This window comes from Babylonia areolata, chromosome 25 (genome assembly GCF_041734735.1).
Source record: "Babylonia areolata isolate BAREFJ2019XMU chromosome 25, ASM4173473v1, whole genome shotgun sequence".
NCBI classification, from domain to species: Eukaryota; Metazoa; Mollusca; class Gastropoda; order Neogastropoda; family Buccinidae; genus Babylonia; species Babylonia areolata.
This window is the reverse complement of record NC_134900.1, coordinates 14,111,206-14,127,765: the sequence shown is the minus strand read 5'-3', so window position 1 is coordinate 14,127,765 and position 16,560 is coordinate 14,111,206. Positions and strand designations below refer to the sequence as shown.

At 43.8% G+C, this 16,560-nt stretch overlaps 1 protein-coding gene across 1 annotated transcript in view; it reads left to right on the top strand.

The window, feature by feature from the left end:
- Window positions 1-14,740, top strand: part of LOC143300047 (scavenger receptor cysteine-rich domain-containing protein DMBT1-like) — a 20,477-nt gene extending 5,737 nt beyond the window's left edge. The window contains exons 5-10 of the mRNA XM_076613600.1: window positions 857-982; window positions 3,211-3,386; window positions 5,069-5,268; window positions 8,160-8,351; window positions 8,736-8,738; window positions 14,449-14,740. Coding sequence (XP_076469715.1) covers window positions 857-982; window positions 3,211-3,386; window positions 5,069-5,268; window positions 8,160-8,351; window positions 8,736-8,738; window positions 14,449-14,701 — 950 coding nt within the window. The 3' untranslated portion in view covers window positions 14,702-14,740. The remainder of the gene's footprint in view (window positions 1-856; window positions 983-3,210; window positions 3,387-5,068; window positions 5,269-8,159; window positions 8,352-8,735; window positions 8,739-14,448) is intronic.
- The last annotated feature ends 1,820 nt before the right edge of the window (window positions 14,741-16,560 follow it).

Below are 16,560 nucleotides of genomic sequence, written 5' to 3'. Positions count from 1 at the left end.
TAATAGCAAAATAGGCATGCAAACAGACAACAAACAAATACACAGAAATGAAAGGGCGTGTGGTCACTTGGATTTCAACTTGATCGTTTTTTTTTTGTTTTTTTTATCCACATAACCGTAACTGCCATGACATTCCTGCAAGGTAAATTGCAAGGAAGAAGAGGGGAGAGGCAGACAGAAAAAGAGAAGGGAGGACAACATCCCACAATGGACAGGCCTGAGACTGAGCGACGCCCTGAGAGAGACCCGGAACAGGGAGAGATGGAGAGAACTGGTTGCCATGTGATCAGTGGTGGCCCTGGGGTTGGAGACTACGTGACAGACAATAATAATAATTATCATTATATTACATAGCGCTAAATCTTGTGTAGAGACAAATCAAAGCGCTTTCGCACCAGTTATTAAAACGCATGGATAACTCTAAAACTGGAAAAAATAACAACTGAAGACAAGGAAGAAGAAGAAGAATGTAATAGCAAAATAGGCATGCAAACAGACAACAAACAAATACGTAGAAATGAAAGAACAATGGGGCTAGGAGAGTAAATGATTAACAAGCAATAAAGAGCGTTGACTCTATATGCAGAATTTGTTTTCGGTTTTTCGTGTTCCTGTGACACTAGGTGGTCCCTCAGCGCGTTTGGACTGTGCGTTGGTTCACCAGCTGCCCCACCCCCATCCAGCCCACCCCGCCACACACCGCAACCTTCCACACCCCGTTCTGTCTCTCACTCTTTCTCTCTTCCTCCTCCTTCTCCTACTTTTTCATAGAGTTATGGAGAAAAGTATATGGATCAGCCCCCTCACACCCCCACTCTTGAAACTAAAAGTGAAATTTTGTTGTTGTTTCTTTCAGTCATCGACTTGTGTCAGCAGCACAATGGTGGGTGCAGCCACACGTGTATTAACGGTCAAGGAAGTTACCAGTGCGCGTGTCCGGATGAGAGTCTGCAGCTGAATGCGGACGGACACTCGTGTTACGGTAAATTGTGTTGGTGAAGCTCTGATTGGCGGAAACCTGATCAGCTGACTTGTTACCTTGAGCCAGTTGCATCGCTTGGTTCTTTTTGACAGTTACACGTGACTAAATACCTACGTTGACCAAACTACGCCATTGGTCAGTTCCATACTACACACAGTTAGTAGCGGGTTACGACCATACCAGGCTCTTCCGGCCGAGCAATGCAACTGGCTCCTGGTCACTTGGATTTCAAGTTGATCGTTCAGTTCAGAGCTTTAGGAAATATATATATTTTACGAGTTTTTCTGGCTTTCATTTTGCTGAGTTCTGACCAGCGGAAACCTGACCAGCCGACCTGATATTTTGAGAGAATCGTTGAAAAGCTGTTCAGTGTTTGTTCGTAATACAAGGGTGTCTGGTCACTTGGCTTTCAACTTGATCGTTCATTTCAGTACATTAAAATGTATATTTTTAGTACCACGTGTTTTTCTTTCTGTCTGTTGTTTCTGATCAGCGGAAACCTGATCAGCTGACTTGTTACCCTGAGAGAATCGTTGAAAATCTGTTCAGTATTTGTTCGTTATGCAAGGGCGTCTGATAACTTGGTTTTGAAGTTGATCGTTCAGTTCAGAGGATTAAAAATATATAATTTTACTTACCACGCATTTTTCTTCTTTTTTTTTTTTCGGTGAAGTTCTGACCAGCGAAACCTGACCTGATACCTTGAGACAATCGTTGAAAAGCTGTTCAGTGTTTGTTCATTATTTAAGCAAGGGCGTATGGTTACTTGGCTTTCAAGTCAATCGTTCAGTTCAGTACCTTAAAAAAAAAATATATATATTTTTTAGTACCACGTGTCTTTCTTTCTTTGTTGTAAAGTTCTGATCAGCTGACCTGTTTACTTCGAGAGAATCGTTGAAAAGCTGTTCAGGGTTTGTACGTTTTGCAAATGTGTAAGGTCACTTGGCTTTCAAGTTGATCGTTCAGTTCAGTACCTTAGAATATATTGTTAGTTCCACGTTTTTTTCTTTTGGTCTTTCGTGTTGGTGACGTTCTGACAGGCGGAAACATGATCAGCTGACCTGATACTTTGAGAAAATCGTTGAAAATGTCGGCTTAATTAATGTTTGTTCTTTATTTTAAAAGCAAGGGCGTCTGATCTCTTGGCTTTCAAGATGATTGTTCAGTTCAGTTCCTTAGAATATATATATATATATATATATATATATATATATATAAATACATATGAATATATATATATATATATATATATATATATGTACAAATAGTAAAGAGTGGTAACTCTCTCTGTTCAAAAGGTACACAACTTCAAGTCAGTGCTGCTTATGCTACCCATTCAGCTAGCATACAGGTAAATAAAAGGTAAATAGGAACAAACCCAGACACTTCCTCAAAAAAGGAAGAGCCGGGCCTGCCCTTGTACCGATCATTTGACATGTGCACACAGCAGTAAAGACAGGAGAAATGTGCAAACACAAATTAGCTTTTATTCAAGACTGGCATAGCTTCTTTAATCCTGAACAAGCGACACAGAACACATGGACAATACAGAACAAACACACGGTGGTTTTTCAGCTGGAAATTAACAAACAATGAGGCCAGGAGATGAAATGATTAACAAATAGTAAAGAGTAAGTAGTTGTGTGCCTTGTGAATGGAGAGAGTTACCACTTTTTACTATTTATTAATCATTTCATCTCCTGGCCTCATTATTTGTTAATTATATGTATATATGTATATATATATATATATATATATATATATATATATATATATATATATATATATATATATATATATATATATAATATCGCGTGTTTTTCTTTCAGTCTATCTTTCAGGCACCTGTCACTACAGTAACTGATGTTGCTGTTACTGCTGTGGTTACTGTCACGCTACTGTTGCTACATTAGTCCATACAGCTACTACAACTACTACTGTTATTACATTTGCAGTTGTTGTCAGTTACTGCTTCTACTGCTGCTGCATTTGGATTTTTTTCTCGCATTCTCCGTTAATTTTTGTATGATATAGACTGCCCTACAACCCGCAGTAAAGGGCCATTTAAGGGCTGACCTTTTCGTTAAGGTATTTCTAAACAAAAATATTAGTCAGAAGATCATACGTTTGATGTATCAGTTCATTAGTTTGTTGAATTATTATTTTTATTCAGCCATCCATCTGCTTAGACATTATCTTGTTCTTGTTTCGTTTTTTGTTTTTTTCAGCCCCAACTGTGGAGGTTCGATGCGGCCGCACTATGGAGGTGGCTTTCCCTCGTCGCTATTGGCCAGGTCTGCACGAGCAGTACGTCACGCTGACCAATCGTAGCTGCGTTGCCACGGGCAACGCTACCCACGTGACCATTTCCGTGCCTCTGGGCGCGTGCGGCACGCAGTCGCAGGTACACACACAAATACACACTCTAACACACACACACACACACACACACACACACACACACATATATATATATATATATATATATATATATATATATATAATACTCACACGTCTCAGCTGCACACACGTGCAACCTGGACAGAAGACGATAACCATGTTATCATGTTTGTATTTTTTTTATCTTCTTCTTCCTTTGTACAACCAACATCATTCTATTGATGGTTCTGTTGTAGTTTGGGGAGGTTGCTGAGGATTGCGCTGTTGTGAGGATTGGGGAAAAAAAAAAATCTCTTTCTTTTTTTCTCTTTTCTTCCTCCTTTCTTTTTTGCGACCTGGCCAGCCAGTGTACGTTCAGCGTGCACTGACATGATGCCAAGCCTCTGCATCAGCTGTGAGCAGGGGGGGGGGGGGGGGGGGGGGGGTGATTTGGGGTGTATGGGTGGTTAGGAGGAGGGGGGGGGGAATTCACTTTTAGAGATGAGAGGCCAGTCTGGACTTGAAGCAGTCCAGTGACTCGGCTGTCACAACTTCCTGAGGCAGCTTGTTCCATTCTGGTATGGTCCTTGGGAAGAATGCCATCTGCCTGTACAGTGTTGTGCAGGAGGGAATGTCGTAGCTCAGGCTGTTGTTCGTTCTACAGCTCAGCCTGCTCTTAGATGGCTTGGGCAGGTACTTGGAGTTGATGGAGATGATACCATGGTGGAATTTGTAGAACATCTCCAAGCGGGCTTTCTTGCGGCGCTGTTGTAGGGGCGGCCAATTGAGTGAATTGAGGATGGAGTCCACGCATGATGTTTGGCGGTGGCGATTTGAGACCCATCTTGCTGCTCTTCGTTGGATCTTCTCGAGGGCCTCAACCTCGTTTGCAGTGTAGGGATCCCAGACGGTGGCTGCATACTCAAGAAGTGGGCGAACAAGGGCTTTGTACGCAGTTTCCTTTGTCTTCTTGTTGCCGATCTTGAGGTTGCGCCGGACGAAGCCTAGGGTCTTGCTGGCTTTCTTGGTGATGGAGTCAATGTGGGATTCCCACTGCATATTTTCCTGAATGTTGACGCCCAGGTACTTTGTGGTGCTGACGTTTTCAATCCTTTGGCCATGTAGCTCATACGCAGGGGCAGTCTTGTCCCTTTTCCGGGAAACTCTCAGCGTTGAGCACTTCTGTGGATGGGATTCCATGGCCCACTTCTTCTCCCAGGTGGTAAGGGAGTGTAGATCTTCTTGCAGCACTTGCTCGTCATTTTTCTTTATGATGGTCTTTTTTTTTCACAAATAGATAGATCCAAAATACAAAATACAAAAATAAACAAATACAAAAATAGATAAAACAATGGATATTAAGTTGTATTTTTATGGAAATAGATAAATGCTTAGAAAAATACAAAATAAAGAAATGAATACTAAGATAATGAATGAATAAATGCATAAATACATACATACATACATACATACATACATACACACATGAACCTTCTCAAGCTACAACTTAATAGTATTGTCGGAACAGAACATTCAGCCGTCGACATGAAAACGGCACCCAAGTTTCATTATGAACCTCGCGAAACAAATACGTTATTGTTTTGTTGTTGTTGTTGTTGTTTTTCCCAGAACATCGTGTACTTCATAGTCACACGATCATGCTCAATGACACACTAACCCAACAACCCCTTTATACCAATTTCGCAGGAAGTAAACCACGGTTTTATCTTCGAGAACCACGTCCAGACTCGTGACGTGCCCGTGGCGGGGCTGGTGTCACGTGTCCGTGACGTCAGCATGACGGTGCGCTGTCACTATGACGACGACATGTTGCTGGACAACTGGTACATCGTCGACAGCGGGAGGATCCAGTTCACTGACGTGTCTCAGGGTCACTACCAGCTGAGGTATGTACTGGACGCTGTAGTCTCCAGAGTGGTAAGAGCTTTGGGTCGTCAAGTTGAGGGATCTGGGATCGAATTCTAGTGAGTGGTTTGCATGAGCAAACTCAGTTGTGCTAAGTTTACTTAGAGTTACGGATGTTCCCAAGTATATGGAGTTTCGTCTCTCAAGGTCAGTACCAGCTGAGGTATGGGCGCTGTAGCCTCCGGAGTGGTAAGAGCTTTGGGCCATCAGTTTCAGGGTCCCGGGTTCGAATTCCAGGGGTGGGTTGCATAAGCGAACTCAGTTGTGCTAAGTTTACTTAGAGTTACGAATGTTCCCAAGTATATGGAGTTTCATCTCTCTCAGGGTCACTACCAGCTGAGGTATGGACGCTGTAGCCTCCGGAGTGGTAGGAGCTTTAGGCTGTCAATTTGAGGGTCCCGGGTTCAAATTCCAGGGGTGGGTTGCTTGAGCAAACGTATCAGCGCTACGTTAACATTCGAGTTAAGAATGTTTCTAGGTATATGAATTTTTACCATGGAGTTCTGAACATTCTTAACGCTAAGCAAATTTTCCGCTTCTAAGTTTGCTCATGCTGCCCACCTGGCGAGTTAAGGGTGGAGATTTTTGTGACCTCCCAGATCTACAGAGTATGTGCAAACCCTTTGGTGTCTCGGAGGGTCTTGTTAATTACAAAAGTTAAACTCCTTTACTTGAAGTAAAACAACTTTCATCGTGAAAGACAATGTAAACAATCGGGGTTTACGATGTAAGTAAAGAACATTTCATTGGGAAGTGAACACTGTTTACTCGACATTGCAACCGGGATCGAAGATAAGGTTGAAATGATCGGTTGTTTTCAGTACTGAAACCGATCACAAGCTTCCCGTTAGATATTGCATTGCTGTTTCTCCCTCCCCTCACACTCCTTGCCTGCTTCTACTTTCACACACACACACACACGCACACACACACACACATGCAGTTGTTGTTTCTCTCTCTCTTTCTCTCTCTCTCTGTGTCTGTGTATGTGTGTGCATACGTGTGTGTGTGTGTGTGTGTGTGTGTGTGTGCGCTTGCTTGCTTGCTTGATGGATTACATACATACATACATACACTGCAGCCTTAATCTTCAACAGTATTGCAGACCTCGTATGGTCTCTGAAGCGTTCGTCCAGTGTTCTGCATGTCTCGCCCACATGCAGTTTCCTGCACAGTGAAACAGGTCAAGATGTAGACGAGGTCTGAAGACTGGCACTAAGTGGTCCGATTCTGAGAACCCAATCAGCCGGCACTTCAACAGCCAGAAGCACAGCTACTCCCACGCTGAGGTTGCTAGCAGCTGTCTGGCGCAACAGCTCCGCTGCAATCTGCCGAGAATTCATGGAGTCCAGACTGATTGCCCGTTTGGGAACAACGACCCCTGCTGGGTTCAGCGCCAGAGAATGAAAGCAGCACTATCAACGAAAACACTCTTAGTCCCCCCCTCCCCTCCCCCCGTCCCCTTTCCCCCTCCCCCCCATCCCCGTAACCCTCCTCCCTCCTGTTTTTACCCACCAGCCCACCTTACCCATTCCCCTCTACTCTCCTCAGTAGTTTTTTCGCCAACCCACTTAGGAAGCATGGAGTACAATCTTGCCATGTAGTCCCAAACGTAAATGGACCTCCAAAGCACCATCGTCATCATCATCATCATCATCATCATCATCCTCGTCATCCTCCTCTTCATTCTTCTTCGACATCAATTGAAAAACAACAACAAAACAACCGTCCCCTTGGGTTTTTTTTTTTCTGAGTGAGGCCATGCCACCACTTCATTCTGCACCCGCCTCCTTACATGCAATCATAAGTTGACTAAAGGTTTTACAACTTCATTTGTCTTTATTTTCCTTACATATGATTATTGATGTCTGCACATTATGTAAAGAAAGCGTGTACGGGTTATTCGTTTATTTAAAAAAAAAGTTTTTGTCTTAAAATGTTATAATTAGTGAATGTTTTCCTTTCATAATTATGATGATTGAAATGTACTTTTTGAATTTCTTGTTTCACTTTATCTTGAAATGTTATGTTATCTTACAAGAATGTTTTTCTTTTTATATGATAATTGATGTGTGCATGGTAATCAGTGAAGAGTGTGCCAGTTTTTTGCTTTGATGTTTGTTGACGAGCATTTGAATGAACCAGATTTTTTTATGTTTTAATTGCTTGGGGGAGACAATAAAATACAGTATTTTGAATTGAATTGAATTGAACCTTGATTCGAGAGCGTCCGAATGTGGATCCAACACCACGACTTTTGAAAGATTTTTCTATCTCTCTTTCTTCTTCTTCTTTCGTGGGCTGCAACTCCCACGTTCACTCGTATGTACACGAGTGGGCTTTTACGTGTATGACCGTTTTTACCCCGCCATGTGGGCAGCCAAACTCCGCTTTCGGGGGTGTGCATGCTGCGTATATTTTTGTTTCCATAACTTACCGAACGCTGACGTGGATTACAAGGTCATTAACGTGCGTATTTGATCTTCTGCTTTGCGTACTCACACAAAGGGGGTTCAGGCACGAGCAGGTCTGCACATAATTTATTATGTTGACCTGGAAGATCGGAAAAATCTCCACCCTTTACCCACCCTGCGCCGTTACCGAGATTCGACCCTGGGACCCTCAGACTGGAAGCCCCACGCTTTAACCACTCGGCAGTTGCACCCGTCGAACCTGTCTTTCATCTTTGACTTCTGATTGAAGAGTTGGTTGACTGACTGATTGACTGACTGCTTTCAGCATGGACCTACTTCACAACGGCCACAAGTATTGAGTTGACTGACTGATTGACTGACTACTTTCAGCATGGACCTACTTCACAACGGCCACAAGTATTGATGAGTTGACTGACTGATTGACTGACTGCTTTCAGCATGGACCTTCTCCACAACGGCCAGAAGTACGTGGTGGGGAACCCCCAGGAGATGGTGGAGCCTGGTGAGGACCTGTCAATCAAGCTGTCACTGTCCACCAATGACAGCAGTCTGCAGGTGTTTGCCCGCAACTGTCAGGCCACGCCCTCCGGTCAGGGCGACGCCTCCCAGTACCTCTTTTTGGACGAGGGGTTGGTTGAATTGTTATGATTCTATATTTGAATTTGAATACACACTCACATACGTACACATACATCTCTCTCTCTCTCTCTCTCTCTCTCTCTCTCTGTCTGTCTCTCCCCCTCTCTCTATATAAATATAAATATGCCATATATATATATGTGTGTGTGTTGGTACATACTTTCTATATGAGTTGGGAATAGGATTTGCTCTGTATATCTGTCTGTCAATCCGTTTGTCTGTTTATCATCTAAAGGGAGGCAAATCCACATGTCGTGACCGATCTGGTACACACTTCAGTTCCAATGTCTGGCTCGTTTTGATCGGGTTTTAAAATGGATCTGCAGTTGATACGTATAAAAAGATGAATGTGTGCAATGTTTCAATGCCCCCAGAAGGTACGTGGAAAAACGCCATTTGCCTTGCCTTGCTTTACTTAGGAATTACAAGTTTAACAAATCAAAGCGGGTTGTATCCTGTTACATGTAAATCTGTTCAGGCAGCCACTGATTTTTAGTCTGAGTATTGATCGCGCTGTCGGTTTCCTTCCGGAATTGCCTGCCCCTGTACCTCGCAATACCTCGGTTTCTACCATTCTCAGCTCCCTTACCACCACCACCACCACCACCACTACCACCACCATCATCACTACCACGAATCCACCACTATCCACTAAGCCGTTATTTGCGAACAGTTCGTTTTAGTGGGGGATTCCCGGACAGCGGAAACGGCCAACCAGACATAGGGATCACTACGCGGTTTCCCATCAGATCTTTTCGATCTTTCGCCACAGGAGGTAGAGCTTCCACTCGGATCGCTCCCCGCCCCCACCATCCCTCCACCAACTCCCTCTCTCTCTCCCCTCCTCCCCTAACCCCTGTCCCGTCCCTTCCTCCCCTGACGCGCCTGTTCCCCACTCTTGTTCTCTCTCTCTCTCTCTCTCTCTCTCTCTGTCTCAGTCCCCACTCCACCTTGCTTCACTCTCTTCTGTCTGTCTCATGTCTCAGTCGCGGTCGTTTTTTTTTTTTTTTGTTGTTTTTTGTTTTTGTGTGTTTCTTTTTTCCTTTGAATTCTGTGGTTCTTGGAGTGAACTGAAAAGCGCGGCGTGCATCTCGCCTCAAGGGTTAGGGGGAGGGGGGAAAGGGTAAAGGGGGGGAGGGTGCATCCTTTAGCTCTCTTTTTGTCCCTCTGTCAACCTCTCTCCCTGTCTCACTCTCTGTCTCTCTGGCTCTGTCGTTGTCTTTCTCTGTCTCGCTCTCACCTGCCGCTTTCTGTCTTGTAAAAAACAACAACAACAAACAAAAAAAAAAAAAAAAAAGCCAAACAAACATAGACCTAAGCCAATCATCCAGACTGCCTTCCTGCTGATGTACGTACTTCGTGCACACGTACGTATCATTCTGCCAAAATATATGTACGTGCGTACATACACACGCACGCACACACACACACACACGCGCGCGCGCACACACACACTCAGGGCCCATTCACACAGTCTGTCAATCTGTTCACATTGGGCGTATTCACACAGTCTACCAAACTGTTCACATAGGGCGTATTCACACAGTCTATCAATCTGTTCACATAGGGCGTATTCACACAGTCTGTCAGTCAGTCAGTCAGTAAGCATGCACGCACGCAGACAGACCTATACGTAGTCATAAAGATATACATACATAGTGAATCTGTCCACCTACCAAGACAGATAGACACAGGCAGACAGACAGCCATACATGTATTCGTCATGCACACAGACAGATATATAGTCAGAATGATATGCATACGTACATATCAAATCTGTCCATCCACCCAGAAAGATAGACACAGACAGACAGACAGACAGACAGACACACATATATGTCATTCGAAAGCATGTTCTGCATAGGCGTTTTTCACGAATATCAACAAAACGCATTTAGGATTTCTTCGTTTAGCTTGCAGCTTACTTCTTCCTCCAACAACTCCACCAGCGTCTTTAGGGCACCCCTGAAAACGGAGTATGGCTGCGTACATGGAGTGATGGCCTAGAGGTAACGCGTCCGCCTAGGAGGCGAGAGAATCTGAGCGCGCTGGTTCGAATCACGGCTCAGCCGCCGATATTTTCTCCCCCTCCACTAGACCTTGAGTGGTGGTCTGGACGCTAGTCATTCGGATGAGACAATAAACCGAGTTCCCGTGTACAACATGCACTTAGCGTACGTAAAAGAACCCACGGCAACAAAGGCAAAACTCAGTAGAAAAAGCCACTTTGATAGGAAAAACAAATAAAACTGCACGCAGGAAAAAAAAAAGAAAAGGAAAAAGGGTGGCGCTGTAGTATCGCGACGCGCTCTCCCTGGGGAGAGCAGCCCGAACTTCACACAGATAAATCTGTTGTTATAAAAAGAAATACAAATACAAATACATGGCGGGGTAAAAACGGTCATACACGTAAAAGCCCACCCGTGTACATACGAGTGAACGTGGGAGTTGCAGCATACGAACGACGACGACGAAGAAGTCTTAGGGTCACTGCATGTTCACCAATTTATCTCCGATTCAAATATATTTTAGCGAAGAAAGTATTGTGAAGAACGGGTACAACATGACTCTATTCGTAAAATATGTGTTGGATTTATCTGACTTACCAAATATTCAAAGTTGAATGGATTGGCCAATGTTCTGTCAGAATTTCTCATATCTCCCCACTGTTCCCCCTCCCCCACCACCTTACCTACCATTCTTCTGAATTTCTTTTTTTTTTCCTTGGTGTTTCTCTTCTATCAGGCCGATTACTCTGGTGATAATAAATGTAATCTCATGTTGATATTAGCATTATTTTACTATATTATGTATTGTTTGTTTATTTGTTTTATTCCATTATTTCACTACTTACTGTTTATGAATGTTATTTGATGCAATTGATAATATGGTTCATCAACCGTCATGTTAAAACTGAAGTGCAACGTTGTGAGCACAGTATAAGCTTTAAGCTTGTTGATGCTCTTTTGTCATTGATTGCATTGTAATTATGTGTATTGTTGAACAATTAAAGATTATTTAAACCAACACCGCACGGCATCACACGCCTACATCTGTCACGGCTGTGTGCCAGTGCCTGGGTTCGAGCAAAGCTCCCTCCGACCCACTCAGTAATGTTACAGTCCCTCCACCTCTTTCTAAGTCTCCCCCTCACCTCTTCCTCTGAGCTGCTCCCTGACCAATGACAACCGACCACATCCTTCAAAACTGTAGGACGCATGCAGCATCCATCCAGGAGGAAGTACTGGCCAACACCGACAGCAGTGGAAGCCAAACTGTATGGCACCCTGGAGGAGCTGCGACGGACGGCAGCCTTCATCGAGGACACCGGGCTGCTTATCTAATGGGAGGCGAACGAGGAAGAAGAAGAAGAAGAAGAAGAGCTGTTCCCTGGAGGATGGTCTTTGAGAGGCCGCAAGTCCTTGTTACGTGGCCTCACCTCTTCACCATAATATTACACAAACCACGATAAAGCATTCCTGGAAATGCACAGGCACGAAGTTATCCCCCGCCCTTCCCCCCTCCTCCCCCTGCTCCTCCCTTTCCGTCCCTCCTCCACCCCTACCTTCCTCTCTATCTCCAATGTTACAGAGGTTTCAAGGGTAAACGCGTGTGAAACTGAAGACAGCTTGGATTACCGCGGAAGAAAATATGTCGTTCAGAATCAAACCACAATGCATAATATCTTCTTTTTTTTGCATTTGTGCGAAAGATTAGTCTAAAAAAAAGAAGAAGGAATTTGAAGAAATAAAAAAAGAAGGAAAGAAAGAAGAAAGAAAGAAAGAAAGCAAGACTAAAGAAAGGAAAACTTAAAGAATGAAATAAGGAAAAGAGTCCAGGTTACTTACTGTGTATCTTCCGTTTATATCTGTAGTTTATTTTAAACCTCGAAATGGCTATTGCGTGAAAAATATCACAAATTGAAAAGACAGTAAGCGTATGGTGTGCACGTGCTTTCATGTACATACCAGAAATACAATTACCACTCACTGTATCACTGCATTGCAGCTACTATTTTTGTTGTTGTTACTTTCGCTAACTACTTGCGATACTGCTGGTGCTGTGCTTTATTTATTTATTATTTTATTATTATTATTTTAAAAAAAAAATTATTATTACTACTACTACCTTTTCTGTATTATAATTATTTATTTATTTATTTATTTATTTATGTAAGCTTATCTATTATATATTCACCTTTTTTTTTCTCAAGGCCTGACTAAGCGCGTTGGGTTACGCTGCTGGTCAGGCATCTGCTTGGCAGATGTGGTGTAGCGTATATGGTTTTGTCCGAACGCAGTGACGCCTCCTTGAGCTACTAAAACTGAAACTGGTGCCGCTGGTATTACTCCTACCAGTATAGTAGCGATGCTGCTGCTGCCTCTGCTACACCTGCTGATTAAGCTAAAGCTACTACATTATTTTTCTTCTTGCCGCTCCTGACACAGCTGAAAACCCAAACCACAACCACCATCACCATAGCTATTGACGCTGTCGCCGGCGCCAGTGTCGCCGCTGTTACCGGTGTGCCGCTATTTACGAACAACAACACCCCGAAGTGTCTTAGAGCGCCGGGGTTCCAGACCCAGACACGGAGAGAGCTCTTCGGGTTTCCTCCCGAAATCTTTTCGATTTTCTCGGGATGAGATTTGAGGCACACACCAGAGGAGGAGGATTGGGGGAGGAGGGAGGGGTGGTGGGGGTGGAGGGGCTAGATCCTCATCCTCACCCCTAGATTCTTCTCATCCTTCCGGGAAGGGGGTGTGTGGGTGAGGGTAGATCCTTCTCATCCCTTCTCCCCCTTCTGTGGCATCCCCTTTCCGTCCCCGCCCCCCCCCCCCCCACACACACACACACCCTCCCCCCGCCACATCCTCATCTGTCTTGTTCACATGTAGTCTGCTTCGCGGTAGCTGTCAGCTTACCGGATTATTTGTATGGTGTTTTTGTTTGTTTGTTTGTATGCTTTTGCTGTTGTTTGTTCGCTTTTTTTTTTGGTTTGGGTTTTTTTTTGTAGTTGTTGTTGTTGTTGTTGTTTTTTAGACGCGGGACCTGAAATTGCATCGCGCGTGACATTTTGTCCATGATGCAAATCTTTTCCAGTTCAAAAGAGTTATAACGATGACGGAGAGAGAGAGCGAGAGCGAGCTCAATTTTAGAATCAGAAACTATTTTTGCCAGGTATGGGTTTGCGTATGCGGGTGTGGGGGGAGTTGGGTGGTGTTGGTGTGTGTGTGTGTGTGTGTGTGTGTGTGTGTGTGTTGGGAGTTGGTGTTGCCACATGCGTTCAAATTTTAATGAGTGAATGAAAAATTATTCACAGAATCCTAAACAATGACTCAATGAATGTCATTTTGTAGTTCCCAGTGATGAATGACTGAATGAATCCAATGCCCTCGGTAGTTTCAGAAGGAGAGTTAGTGAGGTGGAGTGCACATGGCCCATTTCATATAATCATGCAACATCCACACACCATGCGGAACGTATGTGCATCTAAGGACACCGATCACCCATCTCTGGCAAAAAACAAAACAAAACATGCATGCACACACGGTAAGTACGTGCTGCACACGGGAGCTCGGTTCATCCTAAAGGACTGGCATCGAGTCCACCAATCACTGTGTAGTGGAGTGGGGAGTTACTAAAACTCCCGGTCAGGGAAGGACTCGAGCTCTTACTTTACCACCTCGTCGGTCAAGTGCTTTATCATTAACTCTCTCCATACGAACGGCGAAAGAGACGACGTTAACAGCGTTTCACCCCAGTTACCATCATCAAAATAATGCAAGCGGAAGGCTCTTATACTGAAGACGTGAATGTTGACAAAGAATACCACAATTCTGACGACGAAAGCTAAAGGTTGGGTCATTCAGACACCCTCTGGACATCCGAGGGGTCTGTGTAGAGGAGAAGAGAGGACTGGCCGTAATGAGTGAGTTAAGCCCTCGCCGTCGGCTGGGCCATAAGCAACATGATTTAATTTGATTTGAATCCCTCGCTCCACATGGTGATTGATGAACTTTACTCATCGATCGTTTCTTGATTAACTAACTCATCGACCGTTTCTTTTCTGATCGATTACCCCAGGTGCGGCAACAACCCCAGCCTTCACCACAGCCTGACCAGCGACGCCAAGCAGGAGACACTGGAGCTGCAAGCCTTCCAGTTCCTCTCCCCCAACTCCTCCTCCTCCGCCCTCCTGATGCACTGTGACGTCATCATCTGCGACGTCACCGACCCCGACAGCCGATGCACGCAGGGCTGCCTGACCGGCGGCAGTGACGCCGGCGAGGATGACGTCACGATGACGGAAGAACTGGCGATGACGTCGTCGGAGTGAGTGGTTCGCTGGTGACTGCGTTAAGGTCGAAGGTGAAGGAGGAAGGTGGGTGAAAGGTTTTGCTTTTGTTTATTGATCTATTTGTTAATTTATTTATTTATCTATTTATTCATTTATCTATTTGGTTGGTTTGCATGGAACAGAAGAACTTTCTTATCGATTTCGTTTCAAACCAATAGGGATCGACACAAGGTCTACAAGAATGGGTATCTATTATCTTCATGGGGATGAATTGTTCCGCATTTGTTCATGTTCTGATTAAGCATGTGTAAAAGCAGTCAAAAATGCTTTCATTTTATTTTATTTGATGTTGCATGCACACGGGTGAGATACGGTCATGTTCATGTCGTTTATAAAATTATTTAAAAAGAAAAAGAAAAAAAAGAATAAAAATAAAAGCTGCATCTAGCTTTGTTTTTGACAGCGGTGTGTCATAGTCGAAAAAACAAACAAACAAAAACAACCCAACCCAACTAATATCATTGAAAGCCCTAAAAAAAAAAAACCCCAACGAAATCGGATATTGTAAATCCTAACGTAGGCACATTACATCAGAGAGAGGGAGGAACATTCGTGTGCCTGCAAAATAATGTTTGCAACGTGAGAGTCTTCAGACGACACGAATCTGAGGGAAAATGAGTTGTCGAAGATCAAAAGAAACGTCCAGTGGCTCAAAAAGCCAGTAATCCAGTGCTCGCAAGTTTACTTTGCGGCTGGACCAATAGTTAACAGCTTTGGCTAAAAACGGTCATGACATACAAATCATCTGTGTGTGTTTCTCAAAAATGTCATCTTCACATAGAAGAAAAAAGAAACAACAAAAAAGCTGCAGCACTCAGCTGTTTCCTTTTTTTTTCTTTTTTTTTTCCAGGTTAAACGCAACAGCTGGAGATGTGTACGGCAGTTGTATGACTTTCAACGGCCACGATGGTCGGATGATCTCTCTCTCTCTCTCTCTCTCTCTCTCTCTCTCTCTCTATATATATATATATATATATATATATATATATATATATATGCTACCTAACACTTTTTAACCATGAAATGTCAATGTTGTGTGCTTTGAATTCGTCGGTCTTCGATGAGGAAATAAAGAATTACAGACTTAGAAAGGCTGAAGTGGATTTCTTGTGACTGAAAGTGTCTACGAGCCCTTGCGGTATGTGTGCTCATGCTGTGTGTGTGTGTGTGTGTGCGTGTGTGTGTGTGTGTGTGTGTGTGTGTGCGTGCGTGCGTGCGTGTGTGTGTGTGTGTGTGTGTGTGTGTGTGTGTGTGCACGCGATTGTGCGTGGTTGCATGTGTGCATGCTTATGAAGAGGAACATTCTCTGAGCTGTGTTTTAAGGACAAGACTGTGAGCAAACTGAAATATTGATGATGCTTTTTACAACTCGGAGATGCATTGCCCTGCAGCACACACACACACACGCACGCATACAGACACACACACACACACACAAGGACGCGGAACGTGCGCACATAATAAATAAAAACAACAACAAAATATGTGAGCAAAAATTATTGACAGCCCGGAAGCAAATTCATTCTCTCCCCTCACCACCCCCGTCCTCCCTCACGCGTACCCCATACCCCACCCCCACCTCTTTTTTTTTTTTTTTTTTTTTTTTTTTTGTAAGTACAGACAATTCAAAAGACCCTTCCAAATTTCGAAGCTCTGGTCAAAACACAAAGAAAACCTGTCATCTTTAACAGTGCTTCTGGAAAAGACAGTATTAGAAAAAGTTGTTTTTTGTTTTAGCAATATATGCTGTGCTTTTCAGTATGTAAGCGTGTTTGACCAGTGAAATAAGTCGACCATTTTCCCCAGTCCGTCCAACACAGGTGGGTACTGCAGTTTAA